Here is a 21,964-nt window from a genome sequence, read left to right on the forward strand (position 1 = left end):
GACACGCCTGTTTCATTACAGTAAGGCCATTCTCTCTTTTTTCTGGCCGGTCAGTTGATCTTATAGAACTCTTGGACTTGGACTGAACTGCACCTAAAATTTTTAGAGACATCGTTTGTTTAATGAGCGTCATTAAAAATGAACAAGGAAAAGATACCAGAAAGGGAAGGAAAGAGAAATTGCAACAGAGCAAAGGACTTCTAGTTAATTAAATTAACTAACTAACTAATTAGGTTTAAATAATTTACAGTGTATGAATACTTACGCAGTCAGACACATCAATTACAGAGATTGACTATCACCACCACTTGATCAACTGGGCTTCACAGAAGGTATTAGTTATTTCGTCCCCCTTTGTCCAACACAGAAGACAGTAAAATATATCTATATATAATCTGCTGAATGGAGGTTTACGTTATTAAAATGAGGGGGTCTGTCAGCTTTATAAAAAGTAATTAGTGGTCCCAAATTAGCATCACATAATTGATCATAATTTTAGCACAATTTGCAGTCTCTGCATTACAGGATTGAAATAGCAGATGTGTTTGTGGAGCTGTGAGAAATAGCTTTAACTGTAGACACTAAAATTCATACTGAAATAATGAGTATGATTCCTTCAAACATTATGTTAAAAAACAGTTGGTGACATGAGGGATGAAGATGTGTTTAACATCCCCCCTGCCTAAAGGACATGTTGATGGATTATTAAACTGCACTAAAAAAAATGAATAGTTCAGCAATCTGTAAGAGAAAACAGAATTATTTTGCAGGCTGCTATGGAAGAATTAAGTTAATTCGTTCATAGAGGGTAAACTGTTTATAACCCCTGTGTGCAATGAAAGATCTAATGTTTTACTATCACAGCGGTTGTTTTATGTAGCTGCTAAACACGACACTTGAATTAAATATTCCAGCATTGCAAAAGTTACCATGCAGTTTCATGCTTGGATACAAGCAAAGGAAGGCCATACAATAGCAGCGATTGCCATTTTATTCATGTTGTTTATTTTGTCTATGCATTTGTTTATTGTATTCATTTCTAGGTCCTCCGGGCCCTCCAGGGATTGTGATTGTGGAAGAAATCACAGATACCACTGCAACACTCTCCTGGAGTCGTGGGGTAGATAATCACAGTCCAATCAGCACCTATAATTTACAGGCTAGGAGCCCTTTTTCATTAGGATGGCAGACTGTGAAAACAGGTAATCAATAATAGCCTGGAGATACAGGTTAAGACAGAGCCGGTGCAAATGTTCCTGGATACAGTAGATACCCGTTCAAATGCGGTCCAATGAGAGTGAGTTGAGTTCTGGGGTCAAACACAGGTCAGCACAAAGTTAGTAAAATAAAAATTGGAACAAACATTGCACAGTTACACACATTGACCGGTCATTCATGTGCCTTGTAAAGCATTTTGAGATCCTTCAGTGAAGGCAAAATAAACCTCTACAGAATACATGTAAAAAATGATGCAGTGCATTCTTTATTAAATAAAACTACATGGCAGGTTTACACTTGTACAGTGAGGCAATGAACTGAATATAGATTCCTTGCAGTATTCTCATCCGAGGAGAGTTATTTTATTAGAGTACCACAAACTTCTAACTTTCTAAACTTACTTCAGAAAGTAATCTATTAAGACTTGACAGGTTTTCCATGGAAGCTAGTTTATGGTGATGGTAGAGAAACTTTGTTTACTTTCATGAGCTGCAAAACTATGGGGTGCCTTGCATAACATTTATATTTCATTAGAAAATGTATATATTTTTTCACAAAATGAGGTGGGTGATTTACAAAACACAATTGTTTCATCACAGGGTTCTGTCTTATCTCTGCAATTTAGAGCTTTCGGCTTTGAGGGGACCTTTATTAACAGATATTTGATATAAACCTGGATTAATTTAATGACTTTGCAATTTTAAAGTGCCAATCCAGCTATATTTTCTTTTTTTTTTTTTTTAGCATGAAGCAGATTATTTAATCAAGCCATAATACATAAATACATCAATAAAAAAAAAAAAAAAAACATATTAGACTGCATGTTAAAGATTTATTCCAAGTTAGGATAAGTGGCACAAAACTATACTGTGTGTCAGTGGTACATAATTGTGAGAATAGATCTGATAGCATTAATCAGAAATAACATTCCACTTGAATCCCTTGAAACATTGTGTATGTGTCTTGCAGAGCCTGATCCTGTCACTGGAGATATGGAATCGGCTATGGCAGTGGATCTGAACCCCTGGGTAGAATATGAATTCCGGGTGGTAGCGAGCAATGGTATTGGGACAGGAGACCCAAGTGCCCCCTCTAGGGTTGTCAGAACCAATGAAGCAGGTATATATGGGTCATTCTCTTAAACCATCCTGTAGTGTGGAGAACTCACCTGCGGGAACTCAAGGTTGCAGAGCTGAATAAATAAATAAAGGTGAACTCTCAGATTTTGGCAGTCAAAATGCATTTATTCACTGGCTGGCGTCCCATGCTTTTCTAGTCTTTGAAGCATTTATTGCAAGTGTGCATACTGTACTGAACACACAATGCACCAAACTGACTCATATTCATAGAGCAATTGGTAGTGGTATGAAATATCACAGTTATCTTAACTAATGTATTCTTTGTGTTGTTTAGATTTGCTTTTTGTATCGTTTTCTGTTTCAGTCATCACATCCTGATGAATTTCTTAAAAGTTTAAAGCCTCAGGTGGCCTCTGTTGAGCTCTCAGAAACATGTCTAATTTCTAGTACATCTGGTAAACCAGAGTTTAACCCTTTACCTGCTCCACCTGTAACATTGCCCATCCTGCTTTGCACCAAGATCATAGAAGACACAATATCACCCTGTTATAGTATGCAGATTGATACAGTAGATTTTTCTTTCAGTCATGGACCATTTCAGTGGTTCAGCCTTTGTCTGAAAATTATTCCAGCTACTTCACAACTACACTCCTATTCTAGCACTGTCATATGAGTTCCAGATAGGCATGACTTTTTCGTTGCATTTTTATAAGGCAACACTGCATGATACGATCGCGGTGTTTATTCATGCCGTAAGAAAGGTCTTTAAAAAGGAATTTCTCAAATATGTTTTTGCAGCCTGACAAATGGAAAAGCAAGGCATGTGTACTGGATTGGAGGGTCTGGCCTTAATACAACTAAGCATTAACTGTGTTTCAAGTTGTAAATGTGCATTTCTTTATCAGGAAAACGTAATACATGCTGTTTTGGTTTGTACTTGACTGTTCATTATGGTGGGAAGGTTAGTAGTACAGGGAAAGATATGTGATGTTTTTGGGACACACAACAAATTAGACTTACAGCAATTATGTAGGTCAGCATCCCATGGTGGACTGTGTGTGTTTAAAAGTGGCAGGTTTGTTTCTATTTTTCATATTTAAAAGGTGGTGGTGTTTAGATTAATTGAATAAACCAAACTGTGTGAAACTTTTAACAACTATATTGTAAACTTCGTGTGATTCGGGGGGCATGAGCGAGGGCTCCTCTCTCTATTTCCTTCCTACCAGTAACATCTGCTATAACCCCTATTTAAATCCCAAGTCATGCGCTTGCTCTCTGTCTTGCGTTTTTGTTTTCCACCATCCTCCCCCACTACGCTTTCCTCCTCTATTCTGCCACTCCACCTCAGCAACAGCAACTGCCACCTTCCCAACCTTAGAAGCCCAGCTGCTGCTGGCTTTGTCCTCCGCGAGGAAGGTTCTCAGCATGACAAGGGGGACCCCCGGCCAAATCTATTTCTCTGTCATCTTCCCATTTTCTCACCTCTAGGTTCCCCTTGGGGGAAGTATTGGTTGCTTCCCAGCCTTGTAGACCGATCCGTTCAGTCTCACCATCGCGAGGGCGGCACTCCGCGAGCCAAGGGGAATCTCCTTCCTCTTCTCTAAGTCATAAAGCACATCTCTCCTATTATCAATTCCCAAGGTCTCTTCCCCCTCGCAGCCCTCGATCATGTCCAGTGAATCCATAATAATACTGTGTAAAACATAAAAAACAACAACATTATCCTGTGCATTTACTCTATATTAATCTCATTTTGGTAGCTTCACTTTCATTGTCTGTAATGTCATCAGAACCAACCTCAATGTGACTAAAAACTAATAATTTACAATCTGGTGTTATTTATTCTATATGTAAATATAGGATGTCAATCGCTCATCTGGCAGACAATTTAAACTGTACACTCTCTATTGCACAAAGTCCCCTCCATTTGTCACTCAGTGAGTCAGTGCCATCTAGTCTGTCCATTGACCAAGTTACAGCAGGCGTTTTTAAATTCTTGAAATATCTCAAAACTATTCAATGAGGGTCCCAAAAGTAACCTGCTAAGTAACAAAGTTATTTGGATGGATTTTTCCTGAGAGAAATTAATAAATACAAAAAAAGGAAACACTGTAGTAAATTTCAAAATGGTAAGTTTCTTTCTTTTCACAATGGGCCAGGTGATAAAAACTTGTTTTCTAGCTGGCTGTGTTCACGTTATACCCCAGAGGTCAGACCCTATTACATTTTTAATTGGTTGAGAAGATGAAAATGAGCTGGTAACATGAATTTAAACATTTTGGGTGTTTGAGTTAAAACAGTTAGGCAGTTTGTGCCTGGAGGCTTAGCACCAGATACATTATCTATTCATGAAAAGCACATTCCCAGCCTTGCACTGTACTGAATCAGATACAGGCACAAGAATATGAATAGCTCATTTACCAGGCTTCAGCCGAAAGGTCCTACCACTTAGAAAATGACAAAATTGTCAAAAGACATTTTCTTAGATTGTTAAAAGTATTTTTTTTTCTCCAATTGTATTCCTTTTTATTGTGAAAAATGACACGCATTCCAAAATTGATGTTGATAAATGTAGGCTTTTATATATTGTTTAGACATGTCTCTGATAAATAAGAATCTCTCCATTTAAATTTCTCAACAAGACAAAAGAATTTACACACCAAAGAAGAAATAAATAGGCCTAAACAATAGAATTGAATCCGATCGATGATGTTGCTGCATTTAAAGTTATTTTCCTCTGCAGTATCAATTTAACTCCATGACATTTCCAGTAAATGGTTCTTTACAAATTAAGATACAAAACCATCTTTGGTTGAGGACCTTTGAGGTTATCCTGTACTCTTTATTTCTTCATCATTGGTCCTTACGAGGCTCTGCAGTCGACCTCCATTATTGTATAAAGCTGGCATGTGAGGTCATATCATTTTTTTTTTCTTTGCAGTTCCATCAGTGGCCCCAGCAAATGTGAGTGGGGGAAGTGGCCGGAGACATGAACTGGTTATAACTTGGGAGGTAGGACATGTCTAATGTTGATTTTGCCCTTCAATCCTAACATTTCCTTGGATGTTTTGTTGAGAGCGGTAATGTTAGAATTGCCTGACACTTGTTATCTAATTAAAACCTTGACTGCCACCCGTTATATTATGTTTCCCCTTTAAGGTCTTAAAGATAATTGATTACTTTTACTCTGACATTTATTTTTGATTAACACCTTGTAACGATCACTCTGCACAACTGAGAAGCAGTTGCACTGTCCTCCCTAAGGAGATACTACTGGCCCTATTCCTATAGCTAAATAAGTCAGCAAGAGTGACAGACAGCAAAAGCAGGGACGTCAGAGGTGTCAATTTCAAGAACAATCGGTTTATTATTGTGAACAATAATGTCAACAAATGAAAAAATGAACAAATGAAATGAAATGAATAATGATAAGTAAGGAATTCAAATAATTGCAGGTAACAGGTAAGAATAAAGCTGGTACAGATGTAGGGACAAACAGAAGGCTAAACAGATTCGCAAAGTAGAAATGAATATAGTGTCCGGAGGGTCTCCAATAAACCCACACTCACAAACACAACACACACAGATAAAGACCAAGGATAAATAAATAGATACAGACGAAAAACAGTGACTTGTGGAAACAATTACATTTAACAGTCTCTATGGCAATGGTGGGAAAATGACAGGTAGGCCCAACAAGTCCAGAAATAGCAGGGTAATTGAAATCCATACAAAGTAACAAAATAACAAAAATACAGGAAACAAAGTATCAAATTAAAGTAGAAAAAATCCAAACAAAAAAGAAATGATCTCACCCACAAATAAGGCAGTCCAGCAAAGTGTCCCGAAATGATGGTGATTGTAGAAGGTTGAAAACATTGAGTACGTTGAAATTGTTGAGCCTGTCCAGTAGTGTTGAGTTGAATGGTGAACAGTTGTTTGAAAAAAATCAGGAGGATCAGGAAAAAATGGAGGCTGTCACACATAAAACAACAAACACTAAACAGACCTAGAAAAACAGCTAAACTTAAACAAGTAACAGTGAAAACAAAAAGAGCAGTTTAGATAAAGCGCAGTGACAAAAGAAAATGAACGGATGCACTGGAATTATCTAAGGATGGTAATAGATTCACTGAAATTTAAGTAGAGAAAATGCTGTAGTTAAATGGATTCCTCTGAGAAAGGGAGTCTCCCTCAGGCCTGATTAGCCAGCTTTAATACAGGTGCTGGCTACTAAGGAGCTCTGAGATTGGAGGGGTGGAAATCTGAATGAGCCAATGGGGAGAGAGGATGAACAGAGGGTGGTTGCAAGGAACTATGGGAAATGAAGTTTTGACCTGGCCAGGCTACTGACCCTAATTAAAGGGACAGGTGGGTGAGACTTACACCCACATTATGTAGCATGGGAATTGCTACATAATCCCCCCCCCCCACACTGGAGGTGCAAGGGACGAACGCCATAGTAGCGTTTTAAATTAACAATATTGACAGTATCCTCTTTGAAATAATCTGGCTCCCCCCACTTGACTTTGTAGTTGTTGGGTCCAAGTCTCTTGGTTACAAGAGCTGGCCCAAACCATTTAGGGGCAAGTTTTGCGGAAAACTTTCCAGAGGCATCAGATAAGGGGTGAGATCTTATCCAGACTAACTCACCTTCTTCATACTGACAGTGTGCTCTCCGGGCATTGTAATTCCGAGCTTGCCGTTTCTGAGCTTTGGCAACGTGATCCCTCACCTCTTCGGCAATCTGCTGCTGGCGATCTAGCAGTTGGTAGGGATCGGTGGATGGAGCAGGAGCAACAGCGATTAATCGGTCCAATGGGCCTCTGATGGTCCTTCCGAGCGCTAGTACTGCAGGAGAGAAGCCAGTGGTTTCATGTTTGGCTGTGTTGAGGGCGAAACGAAACTCGGGTAGCCACTGATCCCACAGCTGATGGTTTTTCCCGACGAAAGATGCAACCATGGTCTTTAAGGTGCGGTTCACGCGTTCTGTCAGGTTGGTCTGTGGGTGGTAGCTGGTGGTGAGTTTTTGTACTACTCCCCAGGTCTTGCACACCTCTGCGAGTAGCTGGCTCGTGAACTGAGGTCCACGGTCTGAAAGAATGTGTTGCGGTGTTCCCCATCGAGTGAATATTTCCTGCGTCAAAATGTTCACAATTTTGGTGGTCTTACTGTCCCGCAATGGAAACAGCTCAACCCACTTTGTGAAGTAATCAACAATGACCAGGATGTAAGTGTTACCTTTTTTACTTCTTGGGAATGGTCCCATTAGGTCCAGACCCAGCATCTCTCCGGGCTCCTTCACAGTAGTGGACTGGAGTTGACCTGTAGGTTTGGTGTTGGATGGTTTGTACTTCTGGCAGGTTTGACACTCCTTTATGTGGTGCCATGTATCTTTACGGATGGAGGGCCACCATGCAACCTCCAACATGCGCAACAAGGTCTTCATCCTGCCCAGGTGACCTCCCAAAGGGTTGTCATGGTAGTGGTGGAGGAAGGAATCCGTCAGCTGTTCCGGAATAACCAGCTGGTATCGGAATCCTTGTTTAGGAATGGGCACCCGGCGATACACAAGTCCCTGCTGTTGGATGAAGGAGATGCGGTTATCATTGGCAGTATTGGAAGCAATGTCATTGATGATGTCAGAGATAGCTGGGTCTTTGGACTGAGCGGCCGCAATCTGGTCCATGGTGGTGGGAAGATCCATGCTACTGGCAGGGGCATTGCTAGCACACACTGATGCAGAAGGAGTTGAAGGTGGTACAAGTGGAGCTCTGGAGAGTGCATCAGGTACAAGATTCAGACTACCTTTCCTGTAAATAACGGTAAAAGTGAATTGTTGTAGGCGAAGAGTCCAGCGGGTCAGTCTGGAAGAGGTTTTTGGGTTGTTGAATGCCCAGGAGAGTGCAGCGTGGTCAGTGACAACCTCAAACTCCATCCCCTCCAGATAATGCCGCCATTTTTCTACTGCCCACACGACAGCGAGACACTCCTTTTCAGATGTGGAGTAGTTTTTTTCGGCAGAGTTCAGTAATTTGGAGGCGTAGGCTATTACCTTCTCATCATCTCCTTCTAGCTGAGTCAGAACCGCTCCTAGTCCTACATCGCTGGCATCAGTAAAGACTCGGAACGTCTTGTTGATGTCCGGGTGAGCGAGGACTGGAGGACTGATCAAAGCTTCTTGGAGGAGTTTGAAACTCTTCTGGCACTCTCCTGTCCATTTCCAGGGGACATCTTTCTTTTTCAAGTTGTTAAGTGGGGCAGCAATATCCGCAAACCTGGGGATGTACTTGTGGTACCACCCTGCCAAACCTAGGAACCGTTGAACCTCCTTCAAGTTGGTAGGAATGGGATATTCCTGGATGGCTTGGAGCTTGTGGGGATCAGCAGCTACACCCTCACCTGAAACCACATGACCAAGGAAATGGAGAGTGTGTTTAAAGAAGTGGCATTTTTTGAGATTGAGAGTAAGACGGGCCAGATGAAGTTTGTGGAAGACAGCTTCGAGGTCTTGAAGATGCTGTGCGGAGTTTGGTGAATAGACAATGATGTCATCTATGTAGACGAAACAGATCTTCCCTCGGAGGTCTCCTAACACTCTCTCCATCAGCCGTTGAAAAGTGGCTGCAGCATTTTTTAACCCAAATGGCATTACATTAAATTGATAAAATCCAAAGGGTGTAGTAAACGCAGTCTTCGCTCTACTTGCTGAATCCATCGCCACTTGCCAGTAACCTGAGCGTAGATCAAGGGAACTGAATACCGCAGCACCACTCAGGGACTCCAGGATGTCATGAATGAGGGGCATGGGGTATGCATCAAAGATGGTCTTGGCATTCAGCTTTCGGTAGTCCACACAGAACCTGTAACCACCATCTTTCTTCTCTGTGAGCACCACTGGAGAGGACCATGGTGAGTTAGATGGTTCTATAACTCCGTCCAGAAGCATGTCTTGGACGTGTTCCTTGATTAAAGCCTTCTTCAGTGGAGACACTCTATACAGTCGACCCCGAACAGGGACTTCGTCCTCAGTGGAGATGGAGTGACGGGTGACGGTGGTCATTCCCAACTTATCAGTACAGACTGAAGACCACTTTTGCTGGAGGTTCTGGAGTTGTTGCTCGACAGGAGATGGTTCAGCTGAAGTGATGGTCATGGTCACCTTCGCCGGTTGGCATGGCTTTGGATCAGAGGTGGTAGGTGGCTGGCAAGATGTATGGAAGTAGAGGCTGACACTCGATAAGGACCTGTCCCAGGAAGCTTCCCCCTCATACCGTGGCAAAAAAGGATGGTAGGAGAAATCCTTCTGATGTTTGACACCATACTGCCTATTGACAATGTCAATCTGGGTATGAGTTTTCTCCAAGAAATCCAAGCCTAGAACAAGGGGAAACGTCAGGTGATGATCCTGTAGGACATATGTGCCTAGAAACCAGATCTCTCCGTGGAGAAGGTAAGTGAGGCGAACTTGACCTTTGGCCTGGTGTGACTGTCCATCCGCCAGCATGAAATACTGGTCCTGTGCAGACTCCAGCTCTTCCCCTGGATGAGCAATCATCCTCCAGAGACTCTCTCTCATTAGAGTGAAGGTGCTCCCAGTGTCCAGGACTGCAGGCCCTTGGAGCCCTCGAACGCCTACATCCACGATCAGCAGAGTCAGGCTTGCAGCAGGAACTATATTTTTCTTCTGGCTTCTCACCATGCTGACCTCTGCCGGCTTCTTCGTAGCTCCTTTATGGCTCTTCTTGTCCTGAAAGGCTTTGCTGGAGTTTGACTTGACCCAGTATTCCCGCTGGGCAGCGTTGTCTCTCTCCACCTGGGTCCCGATGCGCACCAGTTCTGCCACTGTCTTCACCGTTCCCCTCAGACAGCTTGCCATTTTGGGATTACAGCTGTTGAGAATCCGTCGAACCACTTCAGACTCCTACAAGTCTGGCTTCCAGCGCAGACATAGGGCACGATAGTCATAGGCGAAGTCAAGGATTCGCTCGTCAGGCAGCTGGACTCTGGAGCGGAGTCGGTCTTCCACTTCGGTCTGGAAGTCAGACGGCAGAAAGGCTTGACGGAAGACAGTCTTGAACTGTTCCCAGGAGTGGATTCCCTTGCGCTCTGCAAACCACCAGCTCTTTGCTGATCCTTTCAGCACACTGGACATGGTTGCCATGATCTCATTTGGTGTCATGGGTCGTAGCGCTAGGAATTCATCACATTTGTCCAGGAAGTCAATGGCATCGCTGCTGGCCTCCCCGCCAAACTCTGGGAAGTTGATTTTAATGGGCAGCTTTGCTTGGGAAAGACTTCCTTCAGTTCTGGAGCCATGGTAATCAGCAGACCCACCATCAAAGGAGAATTGTTGTGGTGCAGACCGCTTTCTAGAGGAGAGAGACGGCAAAGAAAGTGGTAGACGAGGGGTGCTGGTCTTTTTGAAGAGTTTCTTAATCTCTTCTCCCCACAGCACATCGCGGCGTTTCAGGCACTTCACCACTTCCTTATCCATTTCGTCAAGGGCCTCTTGCCTTCGATTCTCCATATCTGTGAAGCGTCCTTCGATGTAACCTCGCAGGACCTGTTCACGATGAATGCTGCTCTCCTGTAACTCAGACAGCTGTGTTTCCAGTTGCTCAACACGGTCAGTGAGATGGGAACAGTGCTCAGTCAATTGCCCTATCGCAACACTGTCAGTAAGGTTCCCTTCATCATCATCGCCTCCAGAAAGATCTGCCCCTTCCTGGGTAATGTACAGGTCACTAATGCGGGTGGTTCTCTCTGTGATAGGCTCTCTGATAGTCACATGGGGTCTATCTCCAATCTCAGAGAAGTTTAGCGAAGTCAAGGTCTGATTTTCCATTTCTGACATTAAGTTCCCAACAATTTAAACTGATGAATTTAGAAATGAATTTAATGACACAAAGGGTCCCCGTACGGGCCACCAATTCTGTAACGATCACTCTGCACAACTGAGAAGCAGTTGCACTGTCCTCCCTAAGGAGATACTACTGGCCCTATTCCTATAGCTAAATAAGTCAGCAAGAGTGACAGACAGCAAAAGCAGGGACGTCAGAGGTGTCAATTTCAAGAACAATCGGTTTATTATTGTGAACAATAATGTCAACAAATGAAAAAATGAACAAATGAAATGAAATGAATAATGATAAGTAAGGAATTCAAATAATTGCAGGTAACAGGTAAGAATAAAGCTGGTACAGATGTAGGGACAAACAGAAGGCTAAACAGATTCGCAAAGTAGAAATGAATATAGTGTCCGGAGGGTCTCCAATAAACCCACACTCACAAACACAACACACACAGATAAAGACCAAGGATAAATAAATAGATACAGACGAAAAACAGTGACTTGTGGAAACAATTACATTTAACAGTCTCTATGGCAATGGTGGGAAAATGACAGGTAGGCCCAACAAGTCCAGAAATAGCAGGGTAATTGAAATCCATACAAAGTAACAAAATAACAAAAATACAGGAAACAAAGTATCAAATTAAAGTAGAAAAAATCCAAACAAAAAAGAAATGATCTCACCCACAAATAAGGCAGTCCAGCAAAGTGTCCCGAAATGATGGTGATTGTAGAAGGTTGAAAACATTGAGTACGTTGAAATTGTTGAGCCTGTCCAGTAGTGTTGAGTTGAATGGTGAACAGTTGTTTGAAAAAAATCAGGAGGATCAGGAAAAAATGGAGGCTGTCACACATAAAACAACAAACACTAAACAGACCTAGAAAAACAGCTAAACTTAAACAAGTAACAGTGAAAACAAAAAGAGCAGTTTAGATAAAGCGCAGTGACAAAAGAAAATGAACGGATGCACTGGAATTATCTAAGGATGGTAATAGATTCACTGAAATTTAAGTAGAGAAAATGCTGTAGTTAAATGGATTCCTCTGAGAAAGGGAGTCTCCCTCAGGCCTGATTAGCCAGCTTTAATACAGGTGCTGGCTACTAAGGAGCTCTGAGATTGGAGGGGTGGAAATCTGAATGAGCCAATGGGGAGAGAGGATGAACAGAGGGTGGTTGCAAGGAACTATGGGAAATGAAGTTTTGACCTGGCCAGGCTACTGACCCTAATTAAAGGGACAGGTGGGTGAGACTTACACCCACATTATGTAGCATGGGAATTGCTACAACCTCAAGTGACTATAACTGCCAAGGTGATTCCCTTGTGTCATTATCTCCTGTCAGTCCAAGTTTCCTTTCCGTATGGGTAAGAGTTTTCCAATGTAAACAAAGCAAGGCCGTATGTACATATATGAGCCACTATGGATAATAATCACTTCAGAATGCCACGACCAAACGCATTGAATAAAAGCACATATACGTCATCTAAACTTTAAAAAATGTGGAGGTTCAGCTTTGCACTTGCTTCAAAATGAGGTCCTGTTCTACCATAGGTATTATAACACACTTTGTATCTTCAGTAACCCTCTCTAAATAGCTACTTAGCCTACAGTAGAAAGCTATATTGGAGAAACATAAGCCTTGATATACAAGTCTGCATTTTCAATCCCCTCTAACATTCTCAGCCAGATTTAAGTTCAGTAGTCATTGTCCTGCTTATAGATGGTCACTAAGCTTGGAATTTTAGAACTCTCACTTTAAATATTATTTAGGTTCAACTATTATTTCAGTTTGGTGTTGTTATGTTCTGCTCTGGGCCTTTCATAGTGGACCACCATCACAAAGCGCTTTACAGAGGTAGGCTGTGAACTGTGCATTATATGCAGAGTCATTTACAACATCTCATCCGCAGGATGGAGCACAAGGGGGTTAAGTAACTTGCTCAGGGTCACACAGTGAGTCAGTCAGTGGCAGAGGTGATATTTGAACCAGTGACCTTCTGGTTACAAGCCCTGGACTTTAACCACTGGACCACACCTCCTCCTTGCTGGGTATTACTGCTGAAACAGTTCCATTTAATCAGCTCTTCAGTGCATTTCATATAATAGATATGAATAGAATCTTATGTTATTTCAAAAAAAGAAAAAACAGTCTACAATGTCTACATCTGAAATGTGCTTAGTATACTCTTTGTAAGTAACATTTTCAGTTAGAATGTAGTGCTTGTAATGAGAAGGAAAGAAGGTTTGTGATTGAATCTGTGTCATCTGATCTGTGCTAAATAACACGAGCAGTGAAGCAGTTTTCCTGACTAAATCAAATGTTGCCATCCATCACTGTGACTTCAAGAAGTGTGTATCGAAATCACCAAAACATTCTTTCCCTTTGTTTTGCTTTTGTTTTGTAACAAATGTATGTAGGCATCTGTCCACAGGAAGCCCTTATTACCTTGAGGGATTTATCTCGGTGTGAGTGAAATCGTATTAAATAAATACATTAATAAATAATTGAGGGATGGAGATGAATATTAAAAGCGACTGTACAATAATTCATCTTTGTTGCTAGTCAGAACACGTAGGTAGGTGGCTGCAGCCTGTGCAATGCAAGGGTGGTAATCAAAGTGCTCTATATTACTGGAGTCTCAGTGTTAACCAGGAGGATTGACTGCACAGTCTGTGCTCTTTAATGCCATTGATGAGTGACAGTTTTCAGTCTAAACCAATGAGCTCATTGTTAAACTGGCAAATCTACTGGGTCACTTGGAGATTCCATAAGATAAAACTCTGCCACTACTTTTCATCCTTTAATTTCAGTAAAATGTCACTACATCATGAAGCTCTAATCTATATCAGGAGCAAAATATAGACAGCAACAAAAAAAGAAGCAGCTAACTTGAATAATTGGAATATGACAGAATGTAATTACGTCCATGGCACTGTCACAGCAGGTAATTAAAAGGCTTTGGTCATTTGTACAATGATTTTGATGATGTTGCTTCCGTTCTTGGTCAGATTAATAGGCTAATTGAGGTGCCATCCCCGGGGGACTTGCTGTTGCTCTGAGTACCAAGTGACTTGAATTCTGTTCTGAAGTTACTTCTGAAAGAAGTGCATGTGTTTATAATTTAGACAAGGATCGGCACCGTATTGCCATAAAAAAGCAGGCTGCTTTTTCCAAGTTTATCCCAACAACTCCACAGCCATTGAGGTATATAAAATATAGTACAGAAGCTCATGACAACCAGCCCCTATATTTGCAATAACACCATTTAGATGTAATGTGCACAATTACAGATTTCTAGTGTTTATAAGTCTCATAGGTCTCATTAGATTGGCATGCATTAATGTAGAATGTGAAATAATGTGATATCTTCTAACAGTTTTAAGTCGCCCTGGATAAGGGCGTCTGCTAAGAAATAAATAATAATAATAAATGCAATGTTTTATATATCTGCTGATAAAAATGCTTCTTAACACAATTTAGTGAGATCAGCCTACACTTCAGTTTCTTTGTGGAACACTTAAATATTGGAAAATGATGTGGTGCTTATATTTCAGTATGAAATATGAAGAAACAAAATCACAGCTACAGAGTTATACATTAATTGTAACTTGTCAATATCAATTTTAACAGCCAACCTGAGCGCAAACACAGCCTATTGTATGTATAGAAGGCTAACGTTTGAATAACGCTGTTAAAAAAATAATTTAATAATAATTGTAGGCATTCATTTGTAGCTTTTAATTTAAAACCATGCGATATGAAATTGCCTTCATTTGTGCAGCAGATTAGTCTGTTTTTCTTCTTGAGGTGACGGGGGCATAGAGTTTGTGCGGCACATAAAAGCATGACAGCTTAAAGAATGTTGCTTTCAGGAAATACATCAAATATCATACAGTAGATTACTGGTTATATTCAGGATCACTGGTCACAGCACAGAAAGTGTTCTACAGCAGCACTGCTACAGTAAATATAACCTCAAATAATGCCTTGATACCTTTCTTTTATACTGTATCCAAATGCTTGCTGGAACCGTCATAATGTGGTCTAGATATGACACAAAACCATTTCTGTAAATGCTTTTTCTGGCTTAGTTTCAGCTCACTTTGATTTTGTTTTATTATAAACGTCTGTATACAGCTGGAAAAGCTTTTAGAAAATGCTTTGAATAGCCACCAGTGTGATTAGAATAACAAGACAACGACTACACAGAGGAATGAATAAAGTGGTAGAGATGGTAGTAATATCAATCTATGCTTTGCCATGGAAGCAATTTTACAGAGCTTTCACATACCTATCTGTAAATTACTGTGCTTGCCTGCATTTAGTTTACTAGACTATGTTTTTACCCTTGTATGTGGGCCCCCAGTAGAGATTTTGAAACGCACGTCAGGCTTCATTCCAAGCAGTGGTGCTTTTACTAAGTGATCCATTAATGCTTTTTTTCCCCCTCCACAGCCAGTGTCAGAAGAATTTCAGAACGGTGAAGGCTTTGGGTACATTGTGGCTTTCAGAGCCAATGGCACGCGAGGATGGAAAGAGAAAATGGTGACATCAGCAGACGCCTCAAAGTTCATCTACCGGGATGAGACTGTCCCCCCTCTGACTCCCTTTGAGGTGAAGGTCGGAGTTTATAACAACAAAGGGGACGGGCCCTTCAGCAACATTGTCACAGTCTACTCAGCCGAGGGAGGTAAGTCCTCACAGATACCAGCTCTGAGGATCATCCAGTTTGTCTCCCTATTTGTTCAAGCTTGGCCTGAGATATATAAACATTACAGTAGTTTACTTGCCAGCAGGTTACTACTGATGTAATGTAAAGTATTCATTATGTTCACCTACTGTACAAATGAAGCAATTAAATTCCACCCACAGTATTGAAATTTGACAGAACTATAAAATACTATATTATTATTATTTCAAAGGCCAAATTGATTTAGAAACTGATTGAGATATCAGCCACATTTTCTCATTTAAAGTTCAGCACAGAAGGTTGACTTGCAGCAAAGCAATGACACTATTAACACTGCATTAGTCATACAAACTATATCATTGTATTACTTTATTTTTTTTTAAATGCAGAACCCAGGGAAGCCCCTTCGGATGTTAAAGCTGCCAGTGTGTCTTCCTCTGAGATCATGGTAGTATGGAGGCCTCCAAATCTAGCCCCAGGAAGACCAAAGAATTATGAGGTACGGAATGGGCGTGCACAAGTGAGGTCTGCCCAAACAACTAAAGAATATAATTAAACAAGCTCATTAAAGACTGGAGTTCAATTATTGAACATATACCACCCCCCATGCCTTGCTGGGATGTGGGAGATATTTTCAACAGACCTGTTAAAGAGGTCTTGGGGAAGAAAATACCCCATTCAACACAGCGGACCAGTTAATTGGTCCCATCTTGGGTGTTATTTGTTTTTTGTGTCGCGTGTAGTAGTTCCAGATAAGATTACTGACATTTTGCAAAGTTCCTTTGAGCTAATCATAATGTTGATCAGTGTCATTTAAGAAAGTCGTGTGATCTCCTGCTGTATTAATAACGGCACACCGTTTCTGACAGGTGAACTATTGGAAGGACATGGAGCAGGAAGAATCTGGGCAGAGAATAAAAACCCCTGGAAATGAAACATCCATCTTACTGACAGGGTTAGAGGGAAACACCTTGTATCACATCACCGTGAAGGGCTACAACAGTGCCGGCCAGGGGCCAGCAAGCACAGCTGTGCGTGCAAAAACCAAGAAATCACGTAAGTCATTCACCCAGCAGCTTGGAAATGGCCTTTTTGTTTTAGCTATATATGAAACTCCTAGATATCAGCTGAAATGGTTGGCTAATGCTCTTGCCTTTACCTTTTGGGACTGTATTTTTTTAAAATAAACAGCAACACAACAACTTTAAAGAAACGTCTAAAACGAAGCGATCCAAGTACAGGGCAGCTGTACCGTTTCTTGAAATCCTGCCCAGTTTGCAAATTTAAAACTGTGGTAAGATTTGGCTGAATGAAACTGAAGTAAAGGGAAACATGAATATATCAAGTACACAAATGAAGAACAACTGCATAGTGATTTTAAGCATTAAACGCCCTGGCAGTAGTTGGTTATCTCGCAAGTTATCATTCTTAACCATACAAAACCAATAATAGGGTGATTTATGTATTTGTCCATTTAAATGTCCCTGTCTTAGCTCCCAGTCAAGCACCTGGCAATCTCATGGGGATACAAGATGGAGATCGCGTGTCACTTGGATGGGAGGCAGTCAAGCCTCTTGACAACGAATCGGATGTGATGGGGTACAAGGTCAGGGACTCTCAATCCCTCTTTTCCTCTTTGTTGCCCGTGTTCATTGCAATATGTCTCAATTGAATAGTTGACTGGGAAATTGGACCAGATTAATTTGGGATATACAGGTCAGCCTACCATAGTTTCCCACCTTGTGGAACTGGGTACCGTACTGTAGAGATCAGTGGCCACTGCCAATTCACTGTCAATTGAGAAAAGAGTTTGACCAATGTTTTTGGGCCTCCTAATGTAAAAACAGATATATCTTGTTTACCGCCCTGCACCCTGAGGGGAAATTACAGCCAGTACCTCAACTTGAGGATTAAAAATATACTCTATCCAATATGCTTGTATTAAAATATGTCCTAATTGTATTATACCTGATGTTTATAATAATACTTAAACCAGGATATTCAAGGCACTTTCCCTTCCGTGTAGGTCTTGTTTAGACAAGAGGGCCAGAGCAGCAGTGAGGTGATTGAGACGAACATCTCCTCTGCCGTGGTTCCACTGTCAGATGGAGGGATTTATATCATTGAGGTGCGAGCATTCAGCGAGGGAGGAGAGGGAACAGCCAGCTCACAAATCAGAGTACCTGTATCGTCAGGTGAGATATTCCAGTATTGCGATAGCGCTGTATTGTCTACTAATGTATTTATTTTTAAACCGCAAAATACTGCATGAATTGTTTTTACAGACAATATTACATTAAAGAGACTCACTTGCAATGTTACATATTAATATTAATCGACCACTGCTAATATCTCATAAATCTCCTTGTGTAAAATCTGGTGTTAGCCTTCACTTGACCTAAAAGGGCTGCAATAGTGTGGTCATGGGACAATATAGTCTCCAGATTATAAAGACTTAATGCTTTGACATATTGGATATAGATCTTTTCAACAGATCCGTTTTAATTCATGTTTACAAACCATTGAATTAGATAAGCCGTTCCGCACAGAGGAACACTGTCAATTTTACAGCTTTTACAAAATGTGTTATTGTAGCTGGTTTAAAAAAATGACAACATTATTCCTGCTGCAGAACTGAGACATAAGTTACAAATGACCTGGCTCCCTGTTGTCGAGCTAATGGAATGTTTACCAGCACTCTTTATCCATAGACACTAATTAGGTTACCACAGCTGTTATGCATGCCGTTAAGTTTGCCATAGTTTCTTAATGCTCATGTAATTACCAGATCAACACACACACACAGACACACACACACTTTTGCACAGCCAATTAAGTTCCCTTGGATGACAAGATTAATTAAAAGTTTAAAAGCTCTTACAGCAGAATTAAGGGCCAACAAAGTTGTTGTCAAAGTCAGTTGACTTTTCCATTGCAATAACTTACAATCTTGTAAGCCAGTAACCACAGCCTAGTACCAAAAATTGAATTCTTTCTTTTCTGATTCTAAGCATGCTACAGTACCATATTTGAAGCACGTCAGCTGGTTGTCACTCCTATTTAAAATGGGTCATTCAAATGATATCTCCATTTGAGTGTCCCTGAGTGGCTCACCTGGTAAAGACACAACCACATAGCGTGCATAGCGAGCCATACTGGCTGTGCAAAGTGGGCGATCTTCTCTGGGATTCCCTCTGGTTGGAGAGGCAAAATCATCAGGGACCAGACGAAGGTCATGGCGATTTACTATTCATGATACTGATAGCTCTGATTTTCTATTCACAGCTTTGACTTGGGATGTATGTTCATTTTACTATGTGTGTCTTTTCTCTCCTAGGTGTCAGAGTTCCAAACCACCAAAGTTCTGTGCACAGTATATCCACTTGTTCAGCAACAGTGACCATTCTCTTAGTTTTTGTCATTCCTTCAGCATCATGGTGAGAGAGGTTGACCAGCTCTAAAGACAGTACTGGGGTGGACCTCTTTATACCCGAAGAAGAAGCTGGCTTGCTTGGCCTTATCCACTGCAGACCCGGAAGCATAGCATTGGGGACAGCCTGCTAAAAAGGAGGTGTCAGAAAAGTCATTTCTTCCCTGTTTTTTCCCCTGGTCTTTCCAATATCGTTTTAGCATTGTACTGCACATTGTGTGGAAACAGTTATTGGTTCCGGTAAACTAGCTTTTGCATTTCCCTCTCATCAGATGAACTACAAATCCTGTGCTTAGATTTGAAGCCCAGTCAAATGGTCTGTTAAAACTACTGTACTTTTAAAATGATTGTCTTGAGGCTTTTTAAAATGGCTCTCTTTGTCCGTGAGTTGTATTGTTTCCCCTTAGCTCTGAGAAACAGAAGGAGGAGGAACTCTTTAGAAACAAGTGCATTGTTTTCTTATTTAAAAAAAAGAGTAAGATTTTGTATCGTATAAGAGGTCTAACTATTTAAAAATTCACTTTTTGTACTTTGTGTTACCTTTAGTAAGTGATGTGCGTACTGGCTACTTTAACATTGTGTTTCTCTAATAGCCAATGACACTAGGTAAGCCTGGTGAAACCAATGACTAAGGACTGCTGGTTAAAGAACTGTTACCTATAGTGCCCCAATTAGAAGACAGTGACATGACTCTGTGGCAAAGCTTATGATGTCTCAAAATACCAATAAATGTGCTGTTTATTTTTAATTGGATGACAATGCCTTTTCTTTAAAAAAAAAAAAGAAAACAACAACAAAAAGGGATGTGCAGTCTCTGAAGGCCACATCTTCACCATCTCTTTGACTTAAAGGTACATTTTCCGAATTAAAAAAAAGGTATTTGCTGATATAACACGGAATTAGCAAGACACGGTTGTAGTTACTGTTCTGTGAAGTTACTTGCTACTGTGGTATAATGCTGGTAACTTTTATTTGTATTCCCAGTAAAGAAAATCTGCTTTTGTACATGTTTCAAAATATGGCCTACTCAGTTTAAGTAGGTCACTAAGTGTGAGCTATCAATTTGTAAACAAGTAATGTTTCTTAGAATTACTACATTATTACAAAAATATATTTTTCTGTACTGTAATTTTTGTTGTTATTTCAATGCTTACCCTTGTACAAATTTAGGAGGATTTCTGTGTGTTAACAGGTTGCTTGTATACTTCTTAGTAGTCTCTATTGTATACTGTGGTGTACTATACAAAAGATATGTGTTATAGAAGAGATTTGCAATATACAGTAAGTCATGCACGTCAAATATAAACACAGGCTACACAAAATATTATATTTTAAAAAATATATGGTACTGGTACTGCATTTAAAAAAAAAAAAGTTGCATTGTTCATGTTTCCTTTTTCTATCATGTTTAACTAATTGCAATGTTTTAATTAACTTTCCTATGGACCTTATTTCCATAGCAACCATTTTGTGAAATGTGGTTGTCTGTCTTCAGTGAAGTGACTGACTAGCTTAAGCTAACTTGCACCAGTGTTCTTAGGTATGTGAGACATGTCAAGTATTGTACGTTAGGATATACATTATGTGATTAGTGCTTAAAATTGGGTAGGGCAGGTAAGTGTAGCATCCAGAAATAAGCCCAATTATTTAAAATAGATAACATTAATTGGCATAAATAATTATTTGTAATTTGTGGTTGTAGCTAAGTTTTGGAGCTGATTATGATGGTTCTTTGAATATGGTTTACATCCTAATGGAGTAATACCAAAGATATTGCTAAGTTGGATTGGGTTGTTTTTAATCTTTTCATTGCCTCTGGCCCAAAACCCTTTTTATTTTCCACTGGGAAAGGGGAGTTTAAATTATCTCACTGCTTGCTTATTTAATTAATGTCAGAAAAAATGTCCTGCATCATCCCACAGTAACAGCTGTGTGGACTAGCTTCAACAGAACTGAATACAATTATTTGTCCCACATTTTTAACTGCAACAGCCAGTGTCTACAGTATGCAATCTCATTACTAATGCAGTTTTAGTTGGCCTTGCCTTTTCAACCAGTAGACAGTGGTACTTGCACAGCATAGCCACTTGTTCAAACTAGCCGATGCACACAGTGTTTTGTAAATATTTAGCGATTGTAAATATTTATCAGGTTTATATTTCAGCTTGGTACTGTTTCTACCAAGTTGAAATACAATGAATTACAAGCTGAGACTTCTCAAGCAATATTTTAAAAAAGGTCTGTTTTATACGGGCTGTGTAATTGTCCAGGACATGGGTATAACAAACTAGAACAACTAGACTGAATTTAGCATCCTTCAGCATTCAGACATGTCCTTGTACCATGAGCTCAAATGAGCAATATTTTTGAAATTGCAGATATGCTAATTAGCATGTCAGTTGGGCTTGCTAGACTCAAAAACCCTGTAACTCTTCTGACTGTACTTCAAACAGAACAGTCTGCTCTAGTTAAAACTTGGTGGGAAAAGCTGCACGTCGTTTATCTTTTGGTAAAATGAAAAGCCTGTCTACAATAAAGTATGGATGAAGCCTCAAGGGATCAGACCAAACCACGGAGACTACCCCTAAACAGGCTTTGATTTAAATAAGATGTGATACCTTTGAAGTGCTGAGAGGTGGGGGGGGGGAGGGTATGCTAAAAACAAAGTCTGAAATGAACACAATACTATATT

General features: G+C 40.5%; 1 protein-coding gene across 5 annotated transcripts in view; it reads left to right on the forward strand.

Moving 5' to 3' along the window:
• The window catches only part of LOC117962480 (contactin-5-like), a 216,380-nt gene extending 196,355 nt beyond the window's left edge, over nucleotides 1-20,025 (forward strand). For all 5 annotated transcript variants that reach the window (XM_059030945.1, XM_059030946.1, XM_059030943.1 and 2 more), the window contains 9 exons: nucleotides 1,044-1,202; nucleotides 2,188-2,337; nucleotides 5,239-5,309; nucleotides 15,608-15,842; nucleotides 16,232-16,341; nucleotides 16,712-16,898; nucleotides 17,336-17,448; nucleotides 17,869-18,037; nucleotides 19,180-20,025. In XM_059030945.1, coding sequence (XP_058886928.1) covers nucleotides 1,044-1,202; nucleotides 2,188-2,337; nucleotides 5,239-5,309; nucleotides 15,608-15,842; nucleotides 16,232-16,341; nucleotides 16,712-16,898; nucleotides 17,336-17,448; nucleotides 17,869-18,037; nucleotides 19,180-19,283 — 1,298 coding nt within the window. In that variant the 3' untranslated portion in view covers nucleotides 19,284-20,025. The remainder of the gene's footprint in view (nucleotides 1-1,043; nucleotides 1,203-2,187; nucleotides 2,338-5,238; nucleotides 5,310-15,607; nucleotides 15,843-16,231; nucleotides 16,342-16,711; nucleotides 16,899-17,335; nucleotides 17,449-17,868; nucleotides 18,038-19,179) is intronic.
• Nucleotides 20,026-21,964: the final 1,939 nt, after the last annotated feature.

Source organism: Acipenser ruthenus, chromosome 9, assembly GCF_902713425.1.
Source record: "Acipenser ruthenus chromosome 9, fAciRut3.2 maternal haplotype, whole genome shotgun sequence".
NCBI classification, from domain to species: Eukaryota; Metazoa; Chordata; class Actinopteri; order Acipenseriformes; family Acipenseridae; genus Acipenser; species Acipenser ruthenus.